The sequence below is a fragment of the Sander lucioperca genome, chromosome 21, assembly GCF_008315115.2.
Source record: "Sander lucioperca isolate FBNREF2018 chromosome 21, SLUC_FBN_1.2, whole genome shotgun sequence".
Classification (NCBI taxonomy): domain Eukaryota; kingdom Metazoa; phylum Chordata; class Actinopteri; order Perciformes; family Percidae; genus Sander; species Sander lucioperca.
The window spans coordinates 24823361-24849279 of NC_050193.1; the positions used below are offsets into that span (position 1 = coordinate 24823361).

The 25919-nt window shown below is 41.2% G+C and overlaps 1 protein-coding gene across 1 annotated transcript in view; it reads right to left on the reverse strand.

The window, feature by feature from the left end:
• Positions 1 to 6344: 6344 nt before the first annotated feature.
• ngfra (nerve growth factor receptor a (TNFR superfamily, member 16)) overlaps positions 6345 to 25919 on the reverse strand; it is a 31899-nt gene continuing 12324 nt past the window's right edge. Inside the window, exons 4-6 of the mRNA XM_031318981.2 lie at positions 18804 to 19044; positions 16798 to 16997; positions 6345 to 10143 (exon numbers count right to left, since the gene is read on the reverse strand). Of these exons, the coding sequence (XP_031174841.1) occupies positions 10091 to 10143; positions 16798 to 16997; positions 18804 to 19044 (494 nt within the window). The 3' untranslated portion in view covers positions 6345 to 10090. The remainder of the gene's footprint in view (positions 10144 to 16797; positions 16998 to 18803; positions 19045 to 25919) is intronic.

Sequence of the window (25919 nt, forward strand, 5' to 3'; positions counted from 1 at the left end):
AGAAGCAAAGGAAACAGAAAAAAGGTTAACATTGGAGTAATGTTAGAACTGAGACAAACAAAAGACAAAAGAGTTTGACTTTTTACCAGTAGGTAGACGTGTGCTCTTTCTTCCACATCCAAAATTTACATTAGGCTTATTTTTTATACAACAATGCTGTTTTTTATAGAAAAATGGCCTTTCAAAATGTGTATGTTTTTGTCATTTTAGGAAAGCAAAGCCACTGTATTTTCCTTCCGCTTGGCTTTTCAGGTATAAAATTGGTTGAGGGAGGCGAGTCGCTGTAGGCCATCTCCTAGTCTCTGCCTTTATAAATGATGACTTTCCCCCAATAGTGTTTATTCAGAGAAGAGCTGGGAGAAATGGAAATAATTCCTTCCGCAGGGAGACAGCCGTACTTTATTGTCTCAGTGTAATAGTCTCTGCCTTAACAAATGCAGGAGATAATGCTTTATTATAAAACTGATTTCCAGGTCCATTTGCTGGACTGAGGTGTGCTGTGGAGCAGAGCGAGCTGTCTGCTTACTGTCACCCACGCAGCCAGATCGGTGCAGATACAGCAAGACGTGCTGTGGGTACCCAGCATCTCCGACCACAAGGAGATAGCAACCCAACTTCTCGCTGGCTGCAATCTATCTTATTGTATCTTCAAAAACATCCCTTTCTCTCTCTCTTATTTACAACACCTTGTTCATCAGAAGCACTCCAGTTGCTGACTTGCCCACAGACCTTCTACACACACACCGGATGCCACCTATCTATCTTTTTATGCATGCGTTGGATATTCAGTATTCATGAGGCATAGTGCTGAAAGCATCTGGGCATTGCAGCTGCACCAACAGCAGCAGAGGGTCTATGCAAGAAAACATGTCTGCATGTATTGGTGTTGACAGAAATAGAGTCTATTACAAGGTGAGAATGGCAAAGTAATGAGGTAAAGCTGATTGTTACATTCGCTTCGCTTGAAAGTCAGATTCTGTTTGTAAAAGGGAGGTTTTGAAAGCAGGAGTTAGATCTCTTTCACTGTTTCACTTCATGTAACTGATATCAACAATACTCTATGAAGCTCAGACCAGTGTAATGATGTAAGATCACTTTACCTTGCCCTGTTTTTCTATATATCATCCACTGGTGTGATGCCTCTGATCAGCCTCAGTACCCCGAGGTAGTGGTTGATATGGCCGTCTGTATGCAGGGAAAAGGCATAATTTGTTCCTGCAAATGCTTAAATATATGTTTGTATGTGTGTGAGCTGTTTATCTGTTTGTCATATACAAACTCTCATCAGGATGAAAAGCCAAGATGATTAGAGAGGAGAAATGCCTTGTCTTGTAATCAAAACGGAGGAGGTGTGTCTCACAAACATTAACACAGTGTGTGTTCTGTCTGATTGTTTCTGTCTGCTTTCTATTTAAAATAATTTCTGAGCACATAAGACCAGGTGTCTCAACGTGGCACATATAGCATCAGAGAGGCCAGAGGAAGAAAAAAAGTCTGTACATTTATTGTTGGCAATGCAGATATTTATAGTAGTAGTGGTTTAATTTTGCCACCTGGGGCTCACAGATAAACATATGGTGTAGTGCTGTTATTGTGGTTTGTGTGAATGATACTCCATCACAAAGACAGAGAGAGTTATAGGGTAGTTGCATCATCTGTCGGGTATATACAGCAAGTCAACTCACAACAGCAATGGTTCACAACCCAGACTGTCTGAAAGTAAGACAATGAACACAATGTTGTAACAGTTAATACATTTTGTCTTAATCCAACAATAGGATTAATATAATCAGCCCAATACGAATGTAGTAAATCCAGTATTAAGAAATCCACAAGTTAAAGGAACGAGTCCACTGTCAAAGCTGCTGCTGGAGAGTTCTTTTTGTGTGTTGCATGAACCTTCGAGGCACAGGTTGGGTTCAGTTACTATTTCTAAATGTAATTTATTGACAAATTTCTTTCTTTCGCTCTGACTTTTCCAGTTGTCTGTGTCCATGTGTCTCATGGGTTGCAAGAAGATTAGTCTGACTCACCAGATGTAGACTGTTGGAATACGCCTGCCATTGGCTGCCTATTTTAAATGGAATTTTAGATACACAATGTCCAGTGGGAAGAGGTAAAGAGACAAAATGTAGCCTGCGAGCTAAGAGTCAGTAATGGGCCTGCTTCATGTCTCAAATGTGTCGGTATCAGCCAGACTCAGGGCTGAATTTTAGGGCCCTTCAGAAGCATTTGCTAGTTTAATATTCAACATCCAACATAACATTCTTGGTATGAGGAAGTGGTCAAAAACTAAACGGTAAAAAAAAATATTAACATGAAAAGTATTCTTTGAAATGTAAATGTGTTCAATTCATTTAAAAGGTGGCCGTCTATATTGTTTCCCTTTGCTGCAAAGTATACTTTTTGTTTTTTCTCGCATTTTGTGCATCTACACTGCGTTTCCTTCGAATGTAAGTTACTGAGTTATTTTGGGGTTTTTTCTCACATTGAAATGGCACACTGTCACTTTCTGCCTTGTTTACTGTGAAACAATGTGATCTACTACATAAAAAAAAAAGTTGTACTGGGCATAAAGTAGATGGTGCTTACATTACAGTCGCATTTTCATTTCTCTCCCTCGGATGTTGAACTGAGAAAAGAAAATCTAACCCTGCCCTGAAATTATTCATCTCTGTCTTGATACGAGGCGACAGTCAAGTAATGGATGTGGGCAAACTGAATCCCACTGAGTCTCACTCTAACGTTTCATTAGTCAAATATGCTGTCCAGTCACACTACTTTATAGCAGAGCAGGAAATAAGCAAATCAGACCCATGCACGGAAGCATATGAGTTTTTTTAGTGACTCTAAAAGTAGAGCGTTAAATAAATAAGAATAATTTAACTAAAGCAAAAAAAAAGGTTTATTTAAGAAGTAATCGGTCTGGTTGATTACCTGTCATTAAAAGAGCAAACCTTTATACAGTGAAGTTGACTATATGTTTACCTTTTCTACTGCAAAGGTGTAAATAGAAGTAGAGGTCTGTATACATATGGATTTGATTTATGGATTTGGACTGATCATAAGATATATTTGGTACTGTGTGATACCTAGAGGGTCATATTTCTAGACCGAGACAAAACGCTCTCTCTTCTTTTCATCTTCAACGTGTCTTAGAAGTCCCACGGCAACAAGTGCAACGTGATAAATTAGAATAAGTCTGACTGATGAGGGTTTGTGGTTGGGTGTGTTTGACTTGGTGGGTCGTGCTAGCCACCAGAGTGAGGTGTTACAGGATGGGGCTCCCACAGCTGGCCTCCATCACTCTCAGGTCTCATTTCCCCAGTACCACTTCTATCTTTTTCGACTCTTGTTCCTCTGTCTTTATACATAAATCTTAGTGAGTTGGGACAGGGTGGTCCCCTTCTTTCTACGTGGGATGCAGGCAGATGGGAGAGGTCAGGGGTGGATTGGTTGATTTGCTTATGTGTTAACTGCTGCTGTGCCGGATGGTTTCCTCGTGTGCCCCACACGTGATCCAGAGCTGTTATCCAGGCCTGCAGCCAGCTCTCCCACACTGATTTCTCACCCTGCAGAGACCTGTAAGAAAACACTGATAAATCAGAAACCTAGAATGGCCCCCTGTTTCCAGTTTGTTCTGTGTGCGTGCAGTGTTTTTATTCTTCTTTGTTTTGTATATTTATTTGTCAAGTGTTTTGAAATCACAGTGAGGAGTTCAACCATTTGGAGCACATTGAAAGACCGATTCACCCCTTCCTACACGGTGTGGAAAGATGCCTTTTTCCCAAAAATATCTTCCCTCCGGACGCCAGCTCACATTGTGTGCAGATGTAGATTGACTGAGCCACAGTCCAGGATGTGTCATTACAGATGTGTATCAGTGTTTCAGCATTTTGATTTCACCCCAACCTGCATTGAAATGGGAACTCTGAGGTGCGACATGTAGTGTTTTATGTTTTCAAAATGAGAGCCACATTTCCCATAAATTCTTGTGCTTCCTGTCTCCGGGGACTTAACTGTTTCTCCCTCCCGCCTGTTGTCACTTCAGTTATTTTAAAGAGAAAAAGGAAGGATAAGAACTATGACAATCCCATATGCATTGAGATACTGTAGTCTTTTGAGATGCAGATATGGCATGTAGGCAAACAAAAAGCTTGTAGCTTGCTCCAGACAATGTCAGATGAAGGCAAGATAGCCAAAAACGTTTGCTAGAGAAGACTTGTGCAATGTCTTTTACTTTCAGACAGGATGGGAACATCAGTTGCGCATGTTTAAGTCAGAAACTTTGTTAACTCGTCCATCCACCCCTAAGAGGCTTTGCAGTGTTATCATGCTACTTCTGTCTTTGCACAACCAGAAAAGAGCTTTTATCAGGTGAACGTAAACATGGTGATTTCGAGCTTTTGAACATTGACCAATTATGTCGTTTTTATGGAGAGCACAGTCTCTCTTTGTGCTTTGATGTAAGCTGAATACAGCTGTCGTCCTCTATAAAGTGGCAAGCCAAAAACTTGTCAGAGCCACTATTCAAACCCGAGTATTTGGAACTGAAAAGCCAGATTTTCTTTAAAAAAAATAGCTTTCTGTTTTTCTGTCTTTGGGCTGTCAAACAATCAGACGTTTATCGGTGTTTTTTTGCCCCCAACGGCTCCTTCCAGGCAGCGCTGCCTGGAATGCACTAGGATTAGGCAATGGTTAAGGTTAGGGTCAGGGTTAGGGTTAAGGTTAGGGTTAGGTGCCTTGGAGACAGCGGTCGCAGCGCTGGCTGGAAGGAGCCGTTGGGGGCAAAAAACACCATCGAGCCAATCAGACACGATGTTACACCGTGTAAATTTCAGTGCAGCAGGTGCTGATAGAGGCTGTCAACAACATTCATGTAACTGCTAGTGTCTTAGGCGGAATCCAGCAATCATTTACTGATTTAAAATTGCTAATAAAAACATAAATTAACAAAGGAGCTCCACAACAGCAGCACAGACATTCATCTTCTTATAGCGGAATGTGACATTTCTTTTTGGGTTGAGTTGTGTTTGAGTTTTATCGCCCTGAGCATATTTTAGTATGTGTTTTTGCTTTTCCTACAATAGGCATGTCTGTTTCCTTTTATCTATTTAAGACTTTTTTCTGCCATTTCAGCTGACTTGCAGTCTTGATTTATCTTGACGGATGGAAAATGTAGTTTGATTAGTGTCTCCATATAAGTGCTCCCTGCTGATCAAATTAAAATTCTGCAGTCTATCTGTCACCCACCATCTCAGTGTGGTTCGCTGCATTCAGGCCCTTCATATAGGAACTAGTCAAGGAGGGAAATACGCTGTACAGAAACATTTCACACTGTTGATTTTGTTTTGCTTTTAGAGACACACTTGTCTACAAAACCAATGAAGTAAACATTGAAGTACTGATGTTAGAATTGTAGTGCATCCCCAAAATGTTTTATTGTATTTGGTGACTTCCCTCCTCTTCTGCGTCCTCTTTTGTCCTTTCTGTTTCTGGAAGATTTTATCACTGAGGATTAATCTGGTCTCCACACAAACATGCATACTGTATAGCAAGCACTGAAAGTGTGTCTCTTTTGCTATTTTTTAGAGCTAAGTGCAGGTTTTGGTTTTTAGCAGTATGTGGTCACCCTTAGATTGGCAACAGTTATTTTAGATTTATTGAGTTGTTGCATATTTTGTCTCACTCCTTACTTACTGTGAGCTCATCCCAGATTTAACAGTTGGGGGTGTTGCTTAGATATTTCTTTATCTGATAAAGGTTGGTGACACAACCATGAATGTAGCAGGGGAAAACCCTGTTGGACCCCAGAATGTTTAAGTGGCGATAAGACTGCAGGGAACCACACTCTGGGTCCAATGGACACACACATATGTTCCTGCTTTTGACTGTGGTTTGGCTGCCAGTCTGCCACGCCATACTTTCTGGTTTCAGCATTTTATTTTCATTTGCTTGAGGTAATTTTCACAAATGTTTTTGGGTGTTTTGTAAAGAGGGGGGAAAAATACTAAAAGTGCATTTCTTTAGCCTAACATCAAGTCTGTGTGACATACTGTGGACATTTCCTTGAGATTTTGAGGTCTTTACAGTCGACTTTGGTAATAATTTGAATCATTTCAAATGTTTCTCTATTAGAGTCGAGCTTACCGAGGTTTCTCTAACCCTCGTATGATGTCTTCATACCTTTTTGTATTGTGAATATGAGAAGAAAACATAAGCGTATTTCACAAAATGTCAAACAGTTTTTTTTGTTTTTTTTTAACACATTTAACATCAAATTGCTCTGTGCATTTAAACATAGCCAGCCTTAGTTTAGCTACAAAGACAAATGGGAGACATAATGCAATGACTTCTCTGTTTATTGTATTATAGATGCTCAATTCATTTGCAAACATTTTAGTTGTTTTTTTTTACATTTTATAGTGTATTGTTGTATCTTGTATCAACTCTAAGAAATTCACATTTACACAATGCATTTTACATTAGTAGGTAAGTACAGGTGACATTCAGCTTTTTCAGGAGCAGGTCCTGATCCATCTGTTTCAAGTTTGTAACGATTTTCATGTTACGGCAGATTACATGTCTCGTCGCCTCTGGAGGTACATGATGAAACTTACTGTACATGCAAAACCTCTGCACAGGAGAGGTGATTTCTATTGACTAATAGCATATGTGAGTTTTAGAGTAGACGTCTCAGGTGTCATGTGTATGTTTTTGTACTGCTACATGAACCTCCTGTTAGTTGCAAGTATTTATAGCATGTTAACATACAGTATGTCTTCATTGGCAAACTGTGTACTGTAAGTCTCTCTATATTTGTGCCAGGTTTATACAGTTTGCTTGAGTCTCCAAAGTTCGTCTGAATTCTGTTTACTAAAAACCTTTATTAGCTCTCAACATATCAAAGAAATGCACAACAAAATCATAAAATAAGTGGAAAAACTGCACAAAAAAAATATAGTCGAACTTCTAAACTTAAAGACCTGACACTGTACACAGGCACTTGAACTGTGGTACACTCTTTGAGTGCATTCATATTACATCTAATAAGTGCGACAAAATAACATATTTAGAAAAAAATACTGACTCCAAAAAGTATAATACTAGTCAGAATATAAAAAAATAACAGGAAAGACAAATTTACAACAACAGAATGAGGGCAAACATAAACCTTATCCTTGAATGTGTCTTGCATATTTCTGTTTATATTCAGGTTGTACATTCTTCCATTGTGTGTCTCACTTCACAAGCTGCAGGAGAAAGAGAATAAGTCGGTTCAGGGTGGATGAGTGCGCTGCTCGAGGGTCAATTGGGCCTCAGGGGGCCACAGAGTCGAGGATTTTCTTTTCTTTAAATCAACACTCTGGTCACTCATACTGTAGCAGCGTCTGCTTTAATGTCACTGCGACAGCTAGGATCAGGATGAATCACACCAGCTCTCTCAGTAGAGGAGTGAATCATACACTGTGTGTGTGTGTGTGTGTGTGTGTGTGTGTGTGTGTGTGTGTGTGTGTGTGTGTGTGCAGAAGAACAGCAGTGTTTCATTAGTTTCCATTCATATCGCTGCACTGATTCCAGATGAATCACAGGCGAAGAGACCACAAACTTTAATTTTCTTGAGATGTTGGTGACCATGCGACCGATCCATGCAGCGTCGCACATGATTTAATGACTCACTTTCTCTGTCTTCCAGACATTTCTTATCCATCCATTGCTCACTAAACTCTACAAGCTCTGCCGACAAGTAAACATATCTTAGTTCGTACAGGTATTTGCTTTCTTTGCCAGAGTTACATAAGAAGATAGATACCTTGTCAAGAAGTTCTGGTCCAGCTTATCACCAAACATGTTGTGTTTTACACTTGTGTTTTTTGTATTAAACAAACTAGATATAATGTAGTAATGAGTAAGTTTTCAAGGTCCTGCTAGGTGGATTTTGTGATCTCTGGACAGAGTCAGGCTAGCTGTTACTCCCGTCTTTATACTCAGCTAAGCTAACCAAATGCTGGCGGTAGCTTTGTATTTACTGTACGGGACATGAGAGTGGTATTGATCTTCTTATTAAAGTCTGAGAAACAAAGTGAATAACTTTTTTTCCCCAAAATGTCCAACTATGTCTTTAAATTCAGTGTCGGAATCGTGTCGGAATCAGCTAATTAGCATATCAACCCGTATCTTTGTCTTTTTTCAACATCAACAGCTGCTTTATATTTGTACCTGCCTACCTACCTACTCTATCATACATCTACAGGTTGTTTACAGAAATCATCTACAGATCTCTTGATAATCTTTAGTCACACCACAACAAGAGGTACCCTGAGAAAGTACACGCTTCTGTAGAAATGAATGCTAAAGCAGTGCAGTCAAACTCTGCTACACTATACTTCTTTTACTAGATATCTATGTTGACTTCTTTTACAGTTACTGCAAGCAGCGGGAGGGAGGCAGATTAAAGTGGTCCTGCGTGATAAAAGGTGCCACCCTGCCTTGCAACTAAGTGCTTTTATATCACCATGGCGATATAGTAAATGTCAGTGGCTTCAGACTTAGATAAGGGATCTGTAATGTCATGCTGAGGCTTCAAAGAGAGCCGTGTCGCCCCTCTGTTGTCCGCAGCATTAATCCCGATGAGACGTGGCTGAGCCGAGCCAAGCAGAGGGTAAATGAAGCTGAAACCCTGAGGTAATTACTACCTGCCTGTCAGGACGTCTATCTAATGGGCCCCGTGTTGACGTGAGCGCCGCCGCCACCGATGCATTAGCGCCTCTGCACTGTTTATCAGGCTCTATCACGCAGACAGAGTCGTACGCAAGACTGTAAGAGTGAGTGTGGAGAGGGTGGGTGTCTCTGAGGGGTGTCCCAATTTTCCACTCAGTAAGCGTAAAGAACGACAAATGGGATTCCTTTTGTACAGTTTCTTTTCAGTACCGAATTCATTGAAGCATCTGTTTAATGAGCAGCTCTGTATACTGGGTCACTGATGGCGTCATTAGACAGCATCACAGTGAGTCAGCAGAGCTCCACTGTCCCGAGATGTTTTTCTTATGTCAGGGCCATGGAGGCACCCTGCTGAATCAGCCGTGTAACTCAAGCCACAAAATGAAAGTAATGCACCACAAACAGGAGGAACGAACATTATGGGGTGTTACATTATAAGCATGAAATTCAATCCCTGGAGGCGCTGTGAAGGGGTCAACGTCGAGTTCCGGAATACACATCTCACCCAAAGAAAAAAACTGTTGATAACCGAGCGGGCTGCGCAGCTATTGACCTTTGTCTCAAATATGAGTCATTTGCATCTGTCGGTGCAGCCAATCTCAAACAATGACACGTTTTACAAGACAACATGCCATGAAAAGCGTCTGTGGCTAAATGATAAAAGAATAAGGAACTTCAGAAGTTTCGGGAGTGACTCACGGCTCCCCCGCTGCTTTTTGTATCGCAGATGATGGCGGGGGTCTAATAGAGGGAATTCTATGGAGAGAGACAGAGGATTATCAGAGAGTGGGACGCCACAGAGGAAGATGTGAGAGAAACAAAGCTTGGTCTCTGAGGAAGAAAGTCTCTTTGAGGCACAAGGAAAAGAAAGAGGAGATAATGGAGAACCTTTCTACCTATTTACCTGTCAGGCACATATGTTTCATGGCGAGTGATTGTGGAATTAAGGGGACAATGTAAAGCTTAAAAAGGGGCTGAGGAGTTAGTGAGAATTATGTCATTATTAGATACTGGAATAGTCAGTTAATACGAGATGCCCTGGCATATATCTATGATTATGTATCTGCAGTGACATTGGTACAGATATTGGTTGATATTGCCGTAGAAGTTGTGTCCAGGCACACACTGATTGATAGAGTTGGACTCTATATGCAGGGATGAAGAGTCAGACTGTGGCCCAAAGGTGCTGAAAGGTCCATACAAGTCTTTGCTCCTTTGTCCACTTCTGATATGAATCAGTCAGTTTGACGTTTCCATGTGGTCCTCGCCCCTGCTTTCTTTTTGGTCCACAGTTCAAGTCCCTGCTCTCCTCTCCCCGTCCTTAGCTCTGAAGCCTCCTCTTCTTCTTTTTCTTCCTCTTCCTCTTCCTTTAGACTTCAGGAGAAGGCGTGTCAGGCTGGGGGCCGCCATCCACCCTCACCACTGCAGAGAGAAAGTAAAAATGAACATGATTTGTGGTGATATTTAAATAAGCGGTGGTTCGTGAACATTATTCTTACACACACAATTAAGCATATTCTCACTTGTACCAACACAGTCTTCTTGTGTTTCCCACTGAGCAGCTCTTCTTAGTAAGTGGGAAGTCCTTTGATTAAGGGCACCTTGATTAGTGTCTGAATGTTTTTCAGTGCGATTCCCTGCCCACAAATATTATAACTTCCTATCCACCAAAAACCTTCTGCATGAAAAAAAAAACAAACCCTGATAATCACCCTTTTCCCTGCAGGGGGCCCTGTGGTGTCACTCACTCACTCACTCACTCACTCACTCAATCTGAACCTCTTAAACTGGAGTCATTAGCCGGATGAGGATGGGAGACAAATGCACTCTTTTCCCACAAACCTCTTAACCTGTTGTTCATTGAGGGAAGCCATGGAAACGCCTCGGGAATGCAGAGGCATTTCTGAGAGGACCCACGAGTCCGGTGGGTGTATTCTAGTATCAATGTATCCTTGTGCCAGGGAAGTTTACAAGATGGTATATTTTAAAGAAGAGGGGGATTCTTTTGTCGAGTTGTAATGTCATACCTTCCCTTCGGTTTTCATTCCTTTTCCCTTACTGAAAATCTTCTTCCTCACATTTTTCTGTTATAAAATACACTTTGAGTGCTATACTCTGCCTCTCTGCTCACTGGTTCTACCCACATTGATTCTGTCCAGTGACGGATAGCACTCCTCTCTCTTCCTTTCAGTCTAAACATACACGACAGGCATCAGCAGTGACAAAGAGCAGAGAGACACAGATGCTGGCCAATGCACAGCCATCTGTAACGCACAGGAACAGGATCAGTGGCTTGCACCTGTACTTCTACCTTCAGTGCAACTGTTTCTGTTTCATTGCACCTCATTTTGGAGGCAGCGGTGATAATAGTGGCCACATGGCTGTCCGATGTTTTCAGTCCGACCTCATTCCAAGAATCAATACAAGCTGTCTTTCACTGAATCAGTTCAATCTGTTCTGAAATGTGAACTCACAGCAAAGCTTTGTTACCAACTTTCTTTCTTTCCTTTTTAATCAGCACATTGAGGCAATCCTGATTGGACCCTAAGCTACGATAAAACCTTTTAAATTTGCTGATTGGGAGGGAATTTGAGATGGTTTCATGGTAATCACAAGAACTCCTGGGGAAAATTGAATAGACATTGGGATTGTTTTACTAATTTGAAAAATATATTACTTGTTTTGTTACTTGACTAATCGCTCCCTTGAGAGACAGTACTTCACTGCATTATTTTATTACCCCAAATTCCATGTACATATTATAAGTCAATGAGCCCCTGGGCACAGTCACATCTTACCAACCACAGCTCCAACCCTTTTACTCATTTGCATCTTTCTCCAGAGTATTGTGTAAGATAATGATAACTCTTAAAGACCCAGAAAACGTATTTTCTCAATTAGCTTCTACTATGAGAGATTGGATCCCACATAAACACAGTATTTTTTGTTGTTGCCAAAGTTAGTTTTCTTTATTTAAATATAGAGATTTATGTAGTTATTTTTGTCTCTGTGCTCATTGGTTTTAATTTCATTTGTCAGATCTGTTAAGCAAATATTAAAGCAGCCATATTATGCTCATTTTCAGGTTCATAATTGTATTTTAAGGTTGTACCAGAATAGGTTTACATGGTTTGATTTTCAAAAAACACCATATTTGTGTTGTACTGCAGTGCTCTCTCTCTCACTGCTGCAGATCCTCTTTTCAGCTGGTCTCTGTTTTAGCTACAGAGTGAGACCTCGTTTCTTCTTCTTCTTCTGTACTATCTTTGATTGCACTTCACATGCCCAGTAGCTCAGATGTAGATCATGTCAGCTAGCTAGCTCCATAGACAGTAAAAGAAAGGCTGTTTCTACAACTTTGGTCAGTTACAAGGCAGGATTAGCTGGGAGACTTCTAAATGAGGGCGCACATGGAAGTAGTTCTTTTGTAGATTATGGTGAACTTGTGTGTGTTGTAGCAGTGCTTTGCTATTGAGAATGAGGTAGCATGCTAGCGTTAGCATGCTAGCGTTAGCCATAGCATTAGCATGCTAACGCTACGAGCTAATGGTTGCGGTTAGCCTGCTCGTTTCGGCTTGTGACGTCACAAGCCGTGCCGATTTTGAACAGCTCACCCAGAGACTGAAGGCAGGACACATTCAGAAACCGTATCTCACTCTAAACAGCATGGGTGGATTTTTATCAAAGTTTGTATGTGTGTGGAAACACCAGAGACACAACATAACACCCCAAATCCCAGAAAAAGTGATTTTTTCATAATATGGGCACTTTAAGTCATCTTTTATCTACTCCCCAAAGGCCTCCATGTATTTTCTTGAAATTTTATTCTTTTTTCTGCTGTCAAATATAATAAATGGTTTTACTCATTTGGGGTACGTTTAGCGTTAAACCTAAAGCATGCACTATGTAGCTGTATTATGTAGGGGGAAGAAATGATCCGAATAAAACAAAAGTTAATATTTTGAATATATTTGATCAGACTCTGCAGATTCCAAAGCATCAGGAGAAATTAATGTGATTGGGACATCTCTTCTTTTGACTGAGCCTTGTGACTTTCCAACAAGAAATGCTTCGAAAACAAAAATCTAGAAGGGCACTTGGAGAGCGCAGAACTCCGCCAAGGCATGGCTTATCTCACAATGTTAATGCAGGGTGAATGTTCCCAGTTGTGGAACAAATTTCTCCAATTTTTCCGACACCACATGAATGCAGCACAAACGCCCTATCTCGCAATGTTAACGAAAGTGAAAAATCATTTGTGTTTTCCATAATTCTGATCCGCTTCACATCTACTCAACCATGAGAGCTGGGTAACTGTAAATACAAAACACAAAAGAAATTGTCTCTTAAACAGCGCTATCATTTATCAATCTGTTCATCAAACTACTTTGCCCAATTTAACTCACGGATCTCCAGATGCAGTGGGAATGCAAAAAGGAATGTGGAAAAAAATGGATTTCTAGTTCTTTAGTGTATTTCCTGAGTCACTGAGCTCTGGCTTTGGGACCCTTGGGCATGTGAACTGTAGGCCAAAAATGAGGAAAGAACATGTGAATCCCATCACCTCTAAATGAACAAGGCAAATTAATATTAATATATTCTGTTAATACACTACATATATCTATATTATTCTTACTACTAGTATAATGTCACTGCTACTACATTGCACATATCTGTACATGTTGATCATACATTGTTCATATTACATAGCTATATTTATTGTGCTCTTATAACGCTGCAATATATTTCTTGTCCTGCCTATGCACCACCTGTCTATACTTTGTATATCACATTGCACTTTTCTGCTTTTTTTTGCACTTCTGCTTGGACGCATACTGCATTTCGCTGTCTTTGTACTTGTACTCTGCACAATGACAATAAAGTTGAATCTAATCTAAAATACTGATTACTGTATGTCTAATGTTGTTGTCACCCAACAATGATGGGAATACTTCCACACGAAGAAGTATCATCAAAATGAGGGAGAAATTATGAGTCATCCATCCTCTATTATTGAAATTGCATTAGTAATTTGTTACATGACTCAGCTACATTATTACTGTAACTTTCTGCTGGATAGTGTTACGCACTGGACGTACTGTTGAGCTCCTGCAGGTCCCTCAGTCTCTTGTCCATAATCACAAACGCAAACTAAACTGGAACCCCTCTATAGCTGTTAATTGCAGTGTTGTAATAATGACCCTCCTCCCTCAGGCTTTTCAGTAAGGCTCACATACACCTGATTCATGAAGCATCTCAGTGCATTTTGGAATGCATTACATTGTGCTGTCTACATAGAAAAGTTTATTTGAATAACAATCTGTGTTGTTGATATTCAGGACTGTACGCTTGCTGCTGCATGATTTTCAGTCAGTTTTAAAAGCTCGAACACCAAGATGTGTACCCCTTCTTTTTCAAAAATCAAGATTTAACCCTCCTTCAAATTTTCTTTTTTGACTGACATTTGCCTTGATTCTATTTTGTGTAGACTCTGAGGTCAAACACAGGACAGTAATGCACAGATGGGCGATGGGAGTAAGGGCTTAGAGTCTTGTTTAAATTTTAAACACATTCAATATGCACGATTTAGAGGGGGAAGCAGGCATGGAGGAGTGCTGCACAGATAGACGGTCCTTTTTAATGGAGATGAGCAGACAGAAATGAGGCAGAGTACTCTTTATGTAGGAGCGCTCACCCCTCACCAGTGACTCATGCAGGGAATACCCTCTCTGAATGTTGTCAATCAAAACACAAGACATTTTCATTGCTCTATTTCTCTTTTTAAAGGCTTATTTCACTTGTTTTGACTGGAGGTGTTCCCATTATTTTAGCCAGCAATAAAATATGGTTCATTGGAAACAGGAAACCCCCTGCGATTATTATGGATTTATTGTGCATATTCTCACCCTCTCGCATATTTTAACAGAACCAGTTGATTGTGGAAGAACCAACAGCCCCCAGCACAAGAGCATTTGCTGCCTTTTTAATGGCTTCCGTACCCGCAGACGCTGCTAATGCCAATTAGCACGTGCTAAACGCTGGCACTGGATCAGATTTTGAAAAGCAGCGAGACCAGGCCTGGATCCCGTTTCAAAACACCTGCTAATGAGACAATTAGTTAAAGAGGCGACAGGGTTAACTGGGCACTCATCTTCTCAATGAACCAATCCCAAGCTCTTCCCCCAAAAGAAATTCCTTCTTTTCTTTGACGTGCAGCAGGCTTTGCATTTGTTGAGTGAAAGAATAGAAAAAGGGACTCAAACAAAACAAAATAAGCTTTTCCCAAGCCTCATTAGAATGTAATAGTTATACCAAAAAAGACACAGTGATGCTGATTGTTCAAGGGAGGATGTATCAGCTGAATGGCTTGTTAGCACATTATTATTCCTGCATAACCATTTCGAGGCCTTACTATAATTCACAAGAAGACTAGGAAGGAAACATATGAGATCCTTAGAGAGAAAGTCTGGGAGAGAAGCATGAATGACTGAATGAATAACAAGATTAGGACTGAACTTAAGAGTTCTTCTTCAAGTAAAATGCCTCTCAGGTTTACGTGTACAGTATAGTTCGAGTGAGAGCGATAGTTTCATCTCTTTAATGTGAGTGCTATTTGAGTATTTGAGGTCACATCTCATTCCTGCAGCACTTGCTTTTATTCTCCAAGCTGTTTAAAGGTTATCCTCTTTATGTAGCCACTCTGCAGTTTCCCGACAATGCACCAAGCCTCATTTTGTGTGTGTTGGTACCTAGTGTGAGGGCTGCTAATAGGTCTGAAATATAAATATTAATACATAATTCACCAATTTTTCTCTTTTCATCGAAGTAGGAGTAGTTGGTTTTGGTCTTTTCATGGCATTTAGCAATAACTATAAAGCATGTCTTATCCTTCAAATGCAAATATATGATTAAATACAAGAGATTTGGAAAATGTGCACTATACATACGGACTGTTAAAAGCAATACAACTAAACACTGCACTGCACCGAAAGAAGTAAATTAAGCTCATGGTAAGTTGCTTTATAATAGATCTCTAAAGTGCATAATGTTGTTTTTATCCCTCCAAGCCCAGCATGATCTACTGAGTTAATCTCCCTAAACCTTTTTAGATTTTGTCTGGCTTGTAACACTACATGGTAAAGTCTGTCCCACAAACAAACACCCAAAATACTTTAAGAGTCAAACAGAGACAAATATAGATACAGAGGAGTAGTAAGAGTAAAGGCAAGTATAGATCAAACATATGCAGTTACGTACTTTCCTTATACATTACATGTTTTAAATGAACTGCGCACTAAGATAGAAACTATGTCAACATCTGTCAGCGCTGTATTCTTCAGCCTCATACTGATGGTATAGCTCAACAGTTATGATTAGGAGGCATACAGCCAAACTCATGTTCAGTACGCGCCATATATTCATGTTACTACAGGTGCCTCAATCATATTCTCTACATTCCTGCAGTCTAATACATCATGCATGTAAGATTTGGCTGCTCTTGGCAGCTAGGTGTCCTGTGCATAGGTGATGTATTGTTTTTGATCGCAACCCCCAGAAATGTGTCTTTTATTCCAGGGAAAAGACTTTCACACTGCTGGAGAACCACTACACACAAAATCAGAGTATCTTGATGTAATCGATAAGGACAACTAGAATATCACAGCATCAAGGAGGAATGTATTCAAGCTTGGAGGAGTGTCTTATGTTAAGAGTTTCTGTTATAAATAAAGTCGTGGGTCCGGGCCTGGAATCTTGACTATATTTAACAGATAGTAGATGTAAAAATGTTGACACGCCTTGGGGTTTAGTTACAGTAACTGACGCTAGGACTGGGCAATTTGATTGAAATCCATATAACAATATTGATTACAATATTTTCCACACTTTATTAGTTATTATTATTATTAGGTTTATTAGGTAAATAAATTTGTGATATTGGGTTATGTAAATTAAATGTACTTGATAGGTTACAATAATATTGGGTTGTCACCCAGCCCTAATCAATGCTCTGGTTCCATCATTAAAATATTCATACTTCTGTTAATCACAAAAACAAAGAGTGAGTTTTATGCTTACCTATCTGTTCTTGTGTGCGTGAGTGTGAGGGCTGAGCCTGGACTTCAGCCTGGGCCTGCTGCTGCTGCTCCTGCAGACTCTGACTGTCCACCGAAATGCCGCTGTCGCTGTGCAGCTTCTCTCCCTCCGGCGTCACCATCTGGTTGTTTGTAGCTGCGCGGTTATTAGCTGCCTGCTTGTTCTGCTTGCAGCTATTCCACCTGTGGAGAAACGGCATGTCAAAGGAGGATAGCGATCCCCTCGATAGGATTCATGGTGTGATCCTATCTCTAGGTCGATATTTGGATTTCACAGCAGTTATAAAACAATAATGACAATAATTGTTTTCAGATTTTAAGAGGTGGTGTGTCATGCTAACGTTTTTTACTTTTTTTGCTTTTTCCAGGAAATATCTTAACCATTTGTATACTTTCGAAAACTAAACCATACAAAAGGAGACAACAGCGTTAGTCTGCTCTAACATCAGCTGCAAACATTAGCATGCCCGGCTAACCATTTCAGCTACAGTAACAGAGTGTTTCCAAGGGAGCAGCTAATTGCATTAGCTTGTTGGGTTACAGGTTATCTAACAAGAAAAGCCATTTTCACGACCAGCATCTGCACAGTGTTGTATTTCCCCACTGTGTGGAAGCTGCTCCAGGATTCTATCAGAGTTCAGGCTCTAGCGGCTCTGTCCTGCTCTTTATTGGACTTGGGGAAGTTAAATTTACACTCCAGCAACCCCAGCCAACGTTACCATGGATTACGCCATGTTTGCAGAACGCATCAGTTAGTCCTCATCCTAAAAGCCTTTTCTCTTGACATTAAAAGTGAAAATATGAACATACTGTATGTATGTAAGTATGTAGAGTAAGCGGCCAAACAGGCTTGTGGTAGAACAAAATGACAGTCTGATGTTTCATTGCACACTGCAATACAAGAACAATGCTGTTTCTTTATTAAAATGTCTTCTACATGAACTGTTAGATGAGGATGCTGCCTTTCACCTGGGGTATGCCTGTAACCTTCAAGAACATATTCAAGACCCCTTTTACAAGATTCTTTAAAACAAGTGAGCTTGAAACATTAAAAAAAGTCTAGGTGGAGACTGCATTCTTTTCATTCAAATCATGGAGCTAACGTTAGCTTATTTAGCTAGCTGACTACAGTGCCAGTCGGCAAAATCAACAGTCGCCCGCTAGAAATGAGGATGCTGCTTTTGTCTGCCTCTATCCGACATCGGGAACTCCCTGTTCTTAGAAATTACTATGAATTTTAATTATAAATCGTTATCATTGTAAACTGTATATTTACGTATAAAAAAAGATACTCATAAGAAGTTCACAACACATAAAAAAGCTTTACAGTTCTCTACTAATGCTTCTCTTTGAAAGATTTTAATTGAATTACTCAATCAATTAAATTATTCATTAGGTATTGAGTTGTACGGTATATTTAACACCTCTCAGTGTTTTACTTATTCACATAATTTGCAGTCCGTTTTCTGCATGACAACAAATACATGAGGATTATTAGCCAGATGTGTGCGTGACTCTGGCACTCGAATATCCCCCGGTCGGCACTTCTCAAACAATCAATTCCACTAATGAGCTTGTTTACTTGTTTTAGATGTGTTTCAGCCTGGGCTTGTATCTGTCTGTATGAGTGCTTGCATACGTGTGGTTCGTGTCCTCATTAATGTGTTTGTGTGTGACCTTTTGTAATGCATTAAGTGTTGTGACCTTTATTTAAAAAAAAAAAAGCTCATTGTGGTACATTTGAGTGATTCTCTAGAAGTGGGTCAAAACCTCTTTGACCATCGCAGGCATGAACATCTCACCACCTTCCTGCCTTTTTTTTTTAGCCCAGAGCAACATCTGTCACTCTATCCAACGCCACCCAGCAGGCTACTATCTCCATCACCCTCTTTGTCCTAGATTATATTGCGGCTGAGGTGCAAAACCCAATTGTGCTAATGTCTTTAACTACAAAGCAGCTTTTCATCCCGTTCTTTTCTACTAACTGACCGCTTGAAAACGATGTAGGCCACAAGGCCCACCACCACGGCAGCCAGGATGGAGCAGTAGATGGGGATGAGGTTTTCGTTGAGCCCGTGGCCGAGGAAGCGAGGAGAGCCGGCGCTGGACGTGGTCGTCTGTCCTCCTGGCAGCGGGCTGTCGGAGCCATCAGGGAGGAAGTAATTGGTGAAGGAGGGTGGAGACAGACCCATATCGGAGGTGGGAGAGATATATGTTGGGAGCAGAGGATCTATGTGGGAGAAAAGGGAACATCTGTGAGAAAAGAAATGCCTAGATACAACTGAGAAAGAGACTAAACTAACTACTACTACTACGGCCATTCTAGCAGCTCTGTGAGGCTATATTTTATTTGCTGACTGGGTAGCTCTAGAATCAATTAAGTCTTTTCTTACAATAATACATCATCAATTAGTAAATGGAAATACTCAAGGAAAAAATACCTGCGATTTGTACTTGTGATACAGTGAGTAGCCTAAATGTTCTTAGTTACTTCCTACCATTGTGTGTTTAGCAGTCATAATGTTCAAGTTAAATTAAGTAGAAGGGCAATTGGTTCAAATGTTCACCATTTTAATTGAGTGTGTTTGCATGTTTACATTTGCTAATTGGCACAAAACAGAAAGTTTAACGTGATGATGGTGCTACCATGAAAATTTAGAGGATGCCAAAGTAATTAAAGTACATTTCACCCTGAGTAACATGAACCTGTACCAAATCTTTTTCAAATTCATGTTCAATGTCAAACTCATACTCTCACAAGAAAAGACAGAGTATCAGCAATGTTCTTATGAGTCATCATCTGAGCACCATGAGTATATGTACCAAATTTCAATCCAGCCAGTTTGTGAGATATTTCAGTCTGGACCAACCAACCTACATTTCCATCCACAGAGCCATGCCACTTGCATGATTTAAAAAAAAAAGAAGAAATCATGACGAGACACTTTCATATCTTCTCTGAGAGCCTTCTCTGAGTTTGTTGGGGGTTTTAGTCACCAAGTCCCCAACCAGATGTCTCATACACTGCACACATGTGGCAGCTGTTTCAGATAGACAGATGGGTTCTGGCTGAGTTGTTGTGTGCAAAAAGAAAAGGAATGTTCCTCGATGAGGGGGGCAAATATCTGCCCCCCACCAGCCCACCACACACCAGGCCTGTGCCCTGCAAGCCAGGTCTCTTCTCACCACGATCCCATCTATGTGATCTCTGCTCATTGCATGACATCAAGGCCATATGGATCCATGTAGAACAAAGTCGGGGGCTTTAGGGAGGTCATCACTTTGAGTGTAGCCTTTGCTGAGGCCACAGAGGCAGGAAGGCTCTGTGCTACTGGACGGGTCTGGTTTCTATCAAAGCAAAGCCTGGAGAGAGGAGTCATTTTCATAAATTGTCCTATTTCCTCTTTCTCTGTGAGCTCTATTAATGATTCAGTGTAATTTCCTATATTGCAGCAGCAGCACCATGCCCACTCTGATGGGCATGACTTGTCCTGAAAACACAGTTTATCCATCAGATCTCTCCTACAAGTCCTGTCATATTATACTTTTGTTTTGAATAGCGCTGTAACTAACACTGCAGTGATTCTGTCAGATGGTAGAAAAGCTCAAAGAGTTGTCTGCAGGTTATTCGCTCCCTCAGGGTACGGTACAGCAGGAGAGAAGAGGGCCTGTCCAGCCAAAATCAAAACTCCTCTGAGCTCAGCAGCCTGGTGGGGATGGAGAATGTGCAGCCTGGTTCAGATCTGAGCCCGTAATTCCCAGCAGAACCTCAGGCTGCTCCTCATTAGCTTCGTACAGACGCTCACAGGTTTAACCCTGTGGAGACCCCTGAGGCTTCCTTCAAGGCCAAAGACTGGGACGCTCCATCCCAAATTATTAAGGGGTTGTCCTACTTTACAATTGTTCCGTTTTTTAGGGGTTAAACTCTATAGTGTGATGATTTACAGCGAGCGAAATGGATCACTAACTGGTTGCCATGTATTGTAACTAGATTTCAGTCTTAATTTTTAATACATTACATTGACTCATTCAGTATCTTTAATACTCACACCTACTAAATATATTAATACTAGATCCCTTTTCCAATCTACAACATATTTCAAAAGTAGGTATAACTGACTATATATACATTAGTGTCATTTTAAATCATAGCGGAAATTTTAAAAACTTAGTGACTAGTAATTTGCACATTGCACATTTTCTAATTTACGTCCACGGGCATTGAGGCTAGCACCTCAAGTCATTTTCATATTTGTCCAGGGTTCCCACAGATATTGTGGACAATCACATCACTATTGTGTATGCTGAATGATTGTTCTAAACAGAAAAGCTAATTATCTGCTCGGACATATGCAGGCTATTCCTTTTAAGTGAAGAATTTTGAGAGGGTGATGTGGTCAAATACAACAGGAAGAAGAAATTCAGCAGACCATCACGGACAAAGGCTGTCTACACGTATATTCTCTTTTCACTGACATGGCAGATAGTCAAGTTTCTCCACATTGATTGATTTGTTGCATAATTTACACACGGTTACTCGCTTTAATAGTCCGATGGGACCTTGATGGGCAACTTATGTGGACATATTTAAAAAAACTTCTGCTGGGCGTTAAGAGTCCATGTTGGTCTCTCTGCCTGCGTGGTGATGACAAGGCATTGCTGCCTCGTGTGGCGGGGGGGATTGGTTTACTGATATGGTAGAAAGTATCTTTCACGGACAGAAAAATACACCACATGTGCATGCCATACTTAGAAACACAGAAATAATGCAGAGGCCTATTTAAAGCTGTGCTATTGATTCGGATCTGTCTAAAAGGAGGGACCGCTCAGAGGAGTGGAACACGGGTGTCTGTATTACACGCATTTCTTGACCTTTCCTGGGATGTAGTCAGGTTTCCTCAGCTCCGCCTTACATCACCCAGCTAATGCAGGGCTGGCTAATGGTATTAGCAATGCAACACGAGCTTGCAAATAGAATAGATTGTGAATGGGAAGGTGTGAAAGTGTGCAGACGGTCTGCCTTTATATACAGTTTGTCAAAGAGGCCTTTCCTTTACCACACAGGGCTATCATTCATCCTGTACTACCGTGAGTGCCTTTCTTTGGTGCAATGACATGTTCTCTCCATGCAGATGTCTATATTCTTCAGTCACACTTGAGGACTCACCGTAAATTGTCTTCCTCATTATGAGCCAAGATGACAGCTCTCCTGGGAGTCTGCTTCACATAACACTGACTCAACACAGAGCTACAGCTTAAGTACAGTATACTACATCTTTCCTGTAAGTCCCCCTCTTTCCCTCTTCTTCTCAAGGCTGATGTAGAAAACACGACTGGCTGTAGACCAAAGGATAAACCTGGGGCTCCAGAGGCTGCATACCTCAGCTGGAACAGAATGGGAGCTAAAAGGCTGCGGTGGAGCTTTAACAATTTAATTTTGGCTTCAGTGGGTTTAAAACACTCATGAAGCAAAATAAAACTAGCCCGGGATTTTATGAGCGTGGGGCTGTGTGTGCAGGGAGATGTGTTTATTAGCGGGGTGTGGACGAGAGGGGAGAAAAAAAGATTTAATTTTTATGAGCCATTGAGGTCTTTATGGTGAAGTTAACCCCAGGGTCTTGTGCAGAGGTTAGTGTCTTGGCTTCTGCCAGTTCAGGGTGGAGATGAGCAAATATCAGGCGCAGCACATGTACAATGACCTCTTTATCAGCCGCCAAACACTCCCTCTCTCTCAGCTCTGCCTCTATCTCAATCTTCCTCTGTGTTTGTCGCCGGACGCACACACATCCATCACACTCACACACTACAAATTATTCAAGTGAGCGCTCTGTCTTCTATTAGAGAGGGTTAATAGGAAGAGCGGAGGGGAGGGTAGACAGAGAGGCAGAGTGTTGGGAGAGAGTGAGGAGGGGGTTCAAATGAACAGAGGAGCTGCTGTAAAGTGCTCTGATTAGTAGGAGTAATTATACTGCAGTGGTGAAGGCGCTGAATGCACACTGGCCACCTTCCACCACTCGGCTAGCCGAGCCACTCCAGGGCCACTGTGGGAAGAGATAGAGAGAGCAAATGAAGGGAGGAGGGGCGAGAGTGATGAGCGGTGTAATAAAGAGAAAAAGAAGTCTGTGATTATCTGTTCTTTTTTTTAATCTTTTCCTCTATTGTTCTCGAGGACAAACACTCGACCAGGCGCTCCACACTTTGATGTAAATCTCCTCCACTGGAGACTGAACAGCACCTTTTGGAAAACTGACAGAGACCTTTCAATAAAAGACGCAGGAGGTGTTTTCAATTTCAGATCAAAGAGGTTCACACATGTGCGGGGTCCGGAGTTTAATGAAAAATGTACAAGTTAAAGCGCGCTTGGTCGAGTTAGCCTGCTATCAGCTGTGATTTTGGATGCTCATAAAAAGTGTTTGTGTGTCTGAAGCTGGAGACGACCGTGTGTGTGTGTGTGTGTGTGTGTGTGTGTGTGTGTGTGTCCTGTAGTTGAGTGTGTGTGCTCATAGAGGTCATTCAGCGAAACCTGAGCATAAGCAGAAGAAATCCCAGGACTCGAATCGACCCCTCAGCATAGAATACCAGCACAGCACATATGCTGCAGCTCCCTCTGTCTGTTTTCATCTCTATTTCTTTCTCTCGCCCTCGTTTCGTTTCTGTCATGGTATCATGTAATTTAGACTTGGTGACAGCTGGATATGAACTGGGGATATAGGGATTTGAAAATGCCCCAATCATATCTTCTTCTTTTTGAACTGAATGCAGAAGAAAGTGAGAGAACAGGATTGGAATAAAAAAAAATATTTTCCTCACCTAAAAAATACACAAACAGGATGTCAATCCCAGCAAGGCAACTTCCTGTTTGCTGTAGAAAACATATCTGCATGCATCATAGACCACCATGAAAGGCCTGGAAACATCATCACCACCACAAGTGACTACAGCCATTACCCACAGGCTCACTGGTGCTATATGACAGGGCTCTCCTTTCAAACGGACGTCCCACAAGGTCACTTATCTCCAGCGGCTACCGCTACATTACTATCGCCTAGGACGAGGCGGGTCAAAGGTGGGACCAGCTGCATGGGTGGGCGCTAAATGGGCAGCAGAAGGCTGTATTGTGGCCTACCGTACATCAGATATGTCTAGAATACAGTAGATATTCTGCGTGTTTTAGGGGGCATAGGGTTTGTTTTGATGGCTGTCAGTCCTGTCACACAACAGCCTGATGAGTCTTTCAGAGTGGACATGGCTTTCTCCTTGACTAGACTGCATGACTGTACAGCAGAAGTCTTTGTTAGATATATGTGGAATTTGGGATCTGAGGAAAAAAAATAAGGCAGAGTTTTCAAGCAGCAGGGAAAATAGTCATTCCTGGCATCTCACCATGAGAAATTTGGTATGCACACTTGCTTCCAGGACTTCTACAGAGCTTTCAACTTCAGACTTGTTGCATTAGTTCAGAAAGGTTTTGGGATTTTTTTCTTATGTCCTTGCTTCTATTCCATAAAATCAACTGAACTTTGATCTTAGCTTGCATGGACACAGTTGTAGACGTTGCCTGGTGCCATGACCCTTTGTTATTGTTATTTAGCATCATCTTTCCACTCAATCATGTAAAACTGAGGTTGACGTGAATTTCTGAGATGAAATTTCATTGCAATCCAAACAATAGTTGTCAAGACATTTCACTCAACACCACAACCTGCTGGTGGCACTAGAGGAAATCTGTTTCATGGCAAAAGCTACTTAAGTTTGGGCCAAACAGGTGGACGGAGAAAGAGTCTGACATTTCCATCATTCATCATGGCTAAAAACTGCACAAAAAAAAAAACTATCTCTGTTTGTGCTTGAAGTACATCACCTTAGTACTTTTCTGTGTCCTGTTGTAAATAAATCTTGGGAGATTTCATGCAAAACTTGACCTGGTGGCACATGATTTAAAATGCCGAGCAGAAGCCACAGTTTGAATAGTCTTGTTTGTTTTCGAAATAACTGTGGTGACAATTTATTGATGATCAAAGTTTTAATGTTGCGTTTCTGATGGTGTGGACCCCACTTTGGAAACCACTGGGCAATGTTATTAGCCCTTCTTCCACCTTATCTACCACTCCTGCTCTTATATTTCCCCATTCTATCTCTCCTCTGCCTGTCAGAGCTATTACAGTCTATTAAAAGAGGAATGTATACCCATCCTGCAGTGCGAACGCATCCTTGTTACTATGGGTTACTAACAGGGTGTTGACAGATTTTTGAGGTTCATTAACTTGGTGGATCCAAATACCTATCAGCGTATTAGGCCGTGGAATTCCTACCAAGCACATGGGAGATTGATAAATGCCCTGCATTAGCAAGTGCTTGTGGTATTAAACGCTTTCTTACATACATTTAATCACTCCACAACGTAAGTGCCTCTTTGGTCAATGCATGCATAAAAAACCTCAAGTGGAAGGAAAAGAGCTTTTTCCCAGGGATGGACCATAACCACAAACTTCCTCTGAAATCAGGGTCTGTTGTTGGGAAAAGGTTTACTTTACTGTCCTCACTTATCCGATATTGCGTTAAAGGAAGATAGCAGATTTGTATCAAGGAAACCGAGAGCAATGCCACCTAAGGCATTTTTACCTTCCAGATTTGAACCTCGTAGCCCCCCTGATGAGCTCGATTTCATGCCTCATCCGACCTCAGAATTTACAGCTTCCTTAGTTACAAGCTACCTCTACTCTTAAATACAAGCAGCTCGACTCTGCTCCTTGCATGTTGCCTTCTGCTTTGTGGGAGAGCAGATTATTCATTGTCTCTGTGTTGACACTGCAGTAGTCTTTGACCTTTTAATGCTGAAGCTTTCAACTTCCTGCCATTTGAAAACATGACCAGCACCGACCTCTGACCTCGCCTGTTCCAAAAGACACATGTGGGAGTCACTGGTGGCTAGATCGAATGTGTGATTGAGACATATATGAAGGCTCCTACACAGCTTTGAAATTCCTAACAGTGTGCAGTATGTGCTCTGCTTTTCACACCTAACCTGATTGATGCCGCTCGAACAAACTCTGGTGCACTTGACTGATTGGCTCAGTTAATTTTGGCTCGTGTGAACGTAACTAT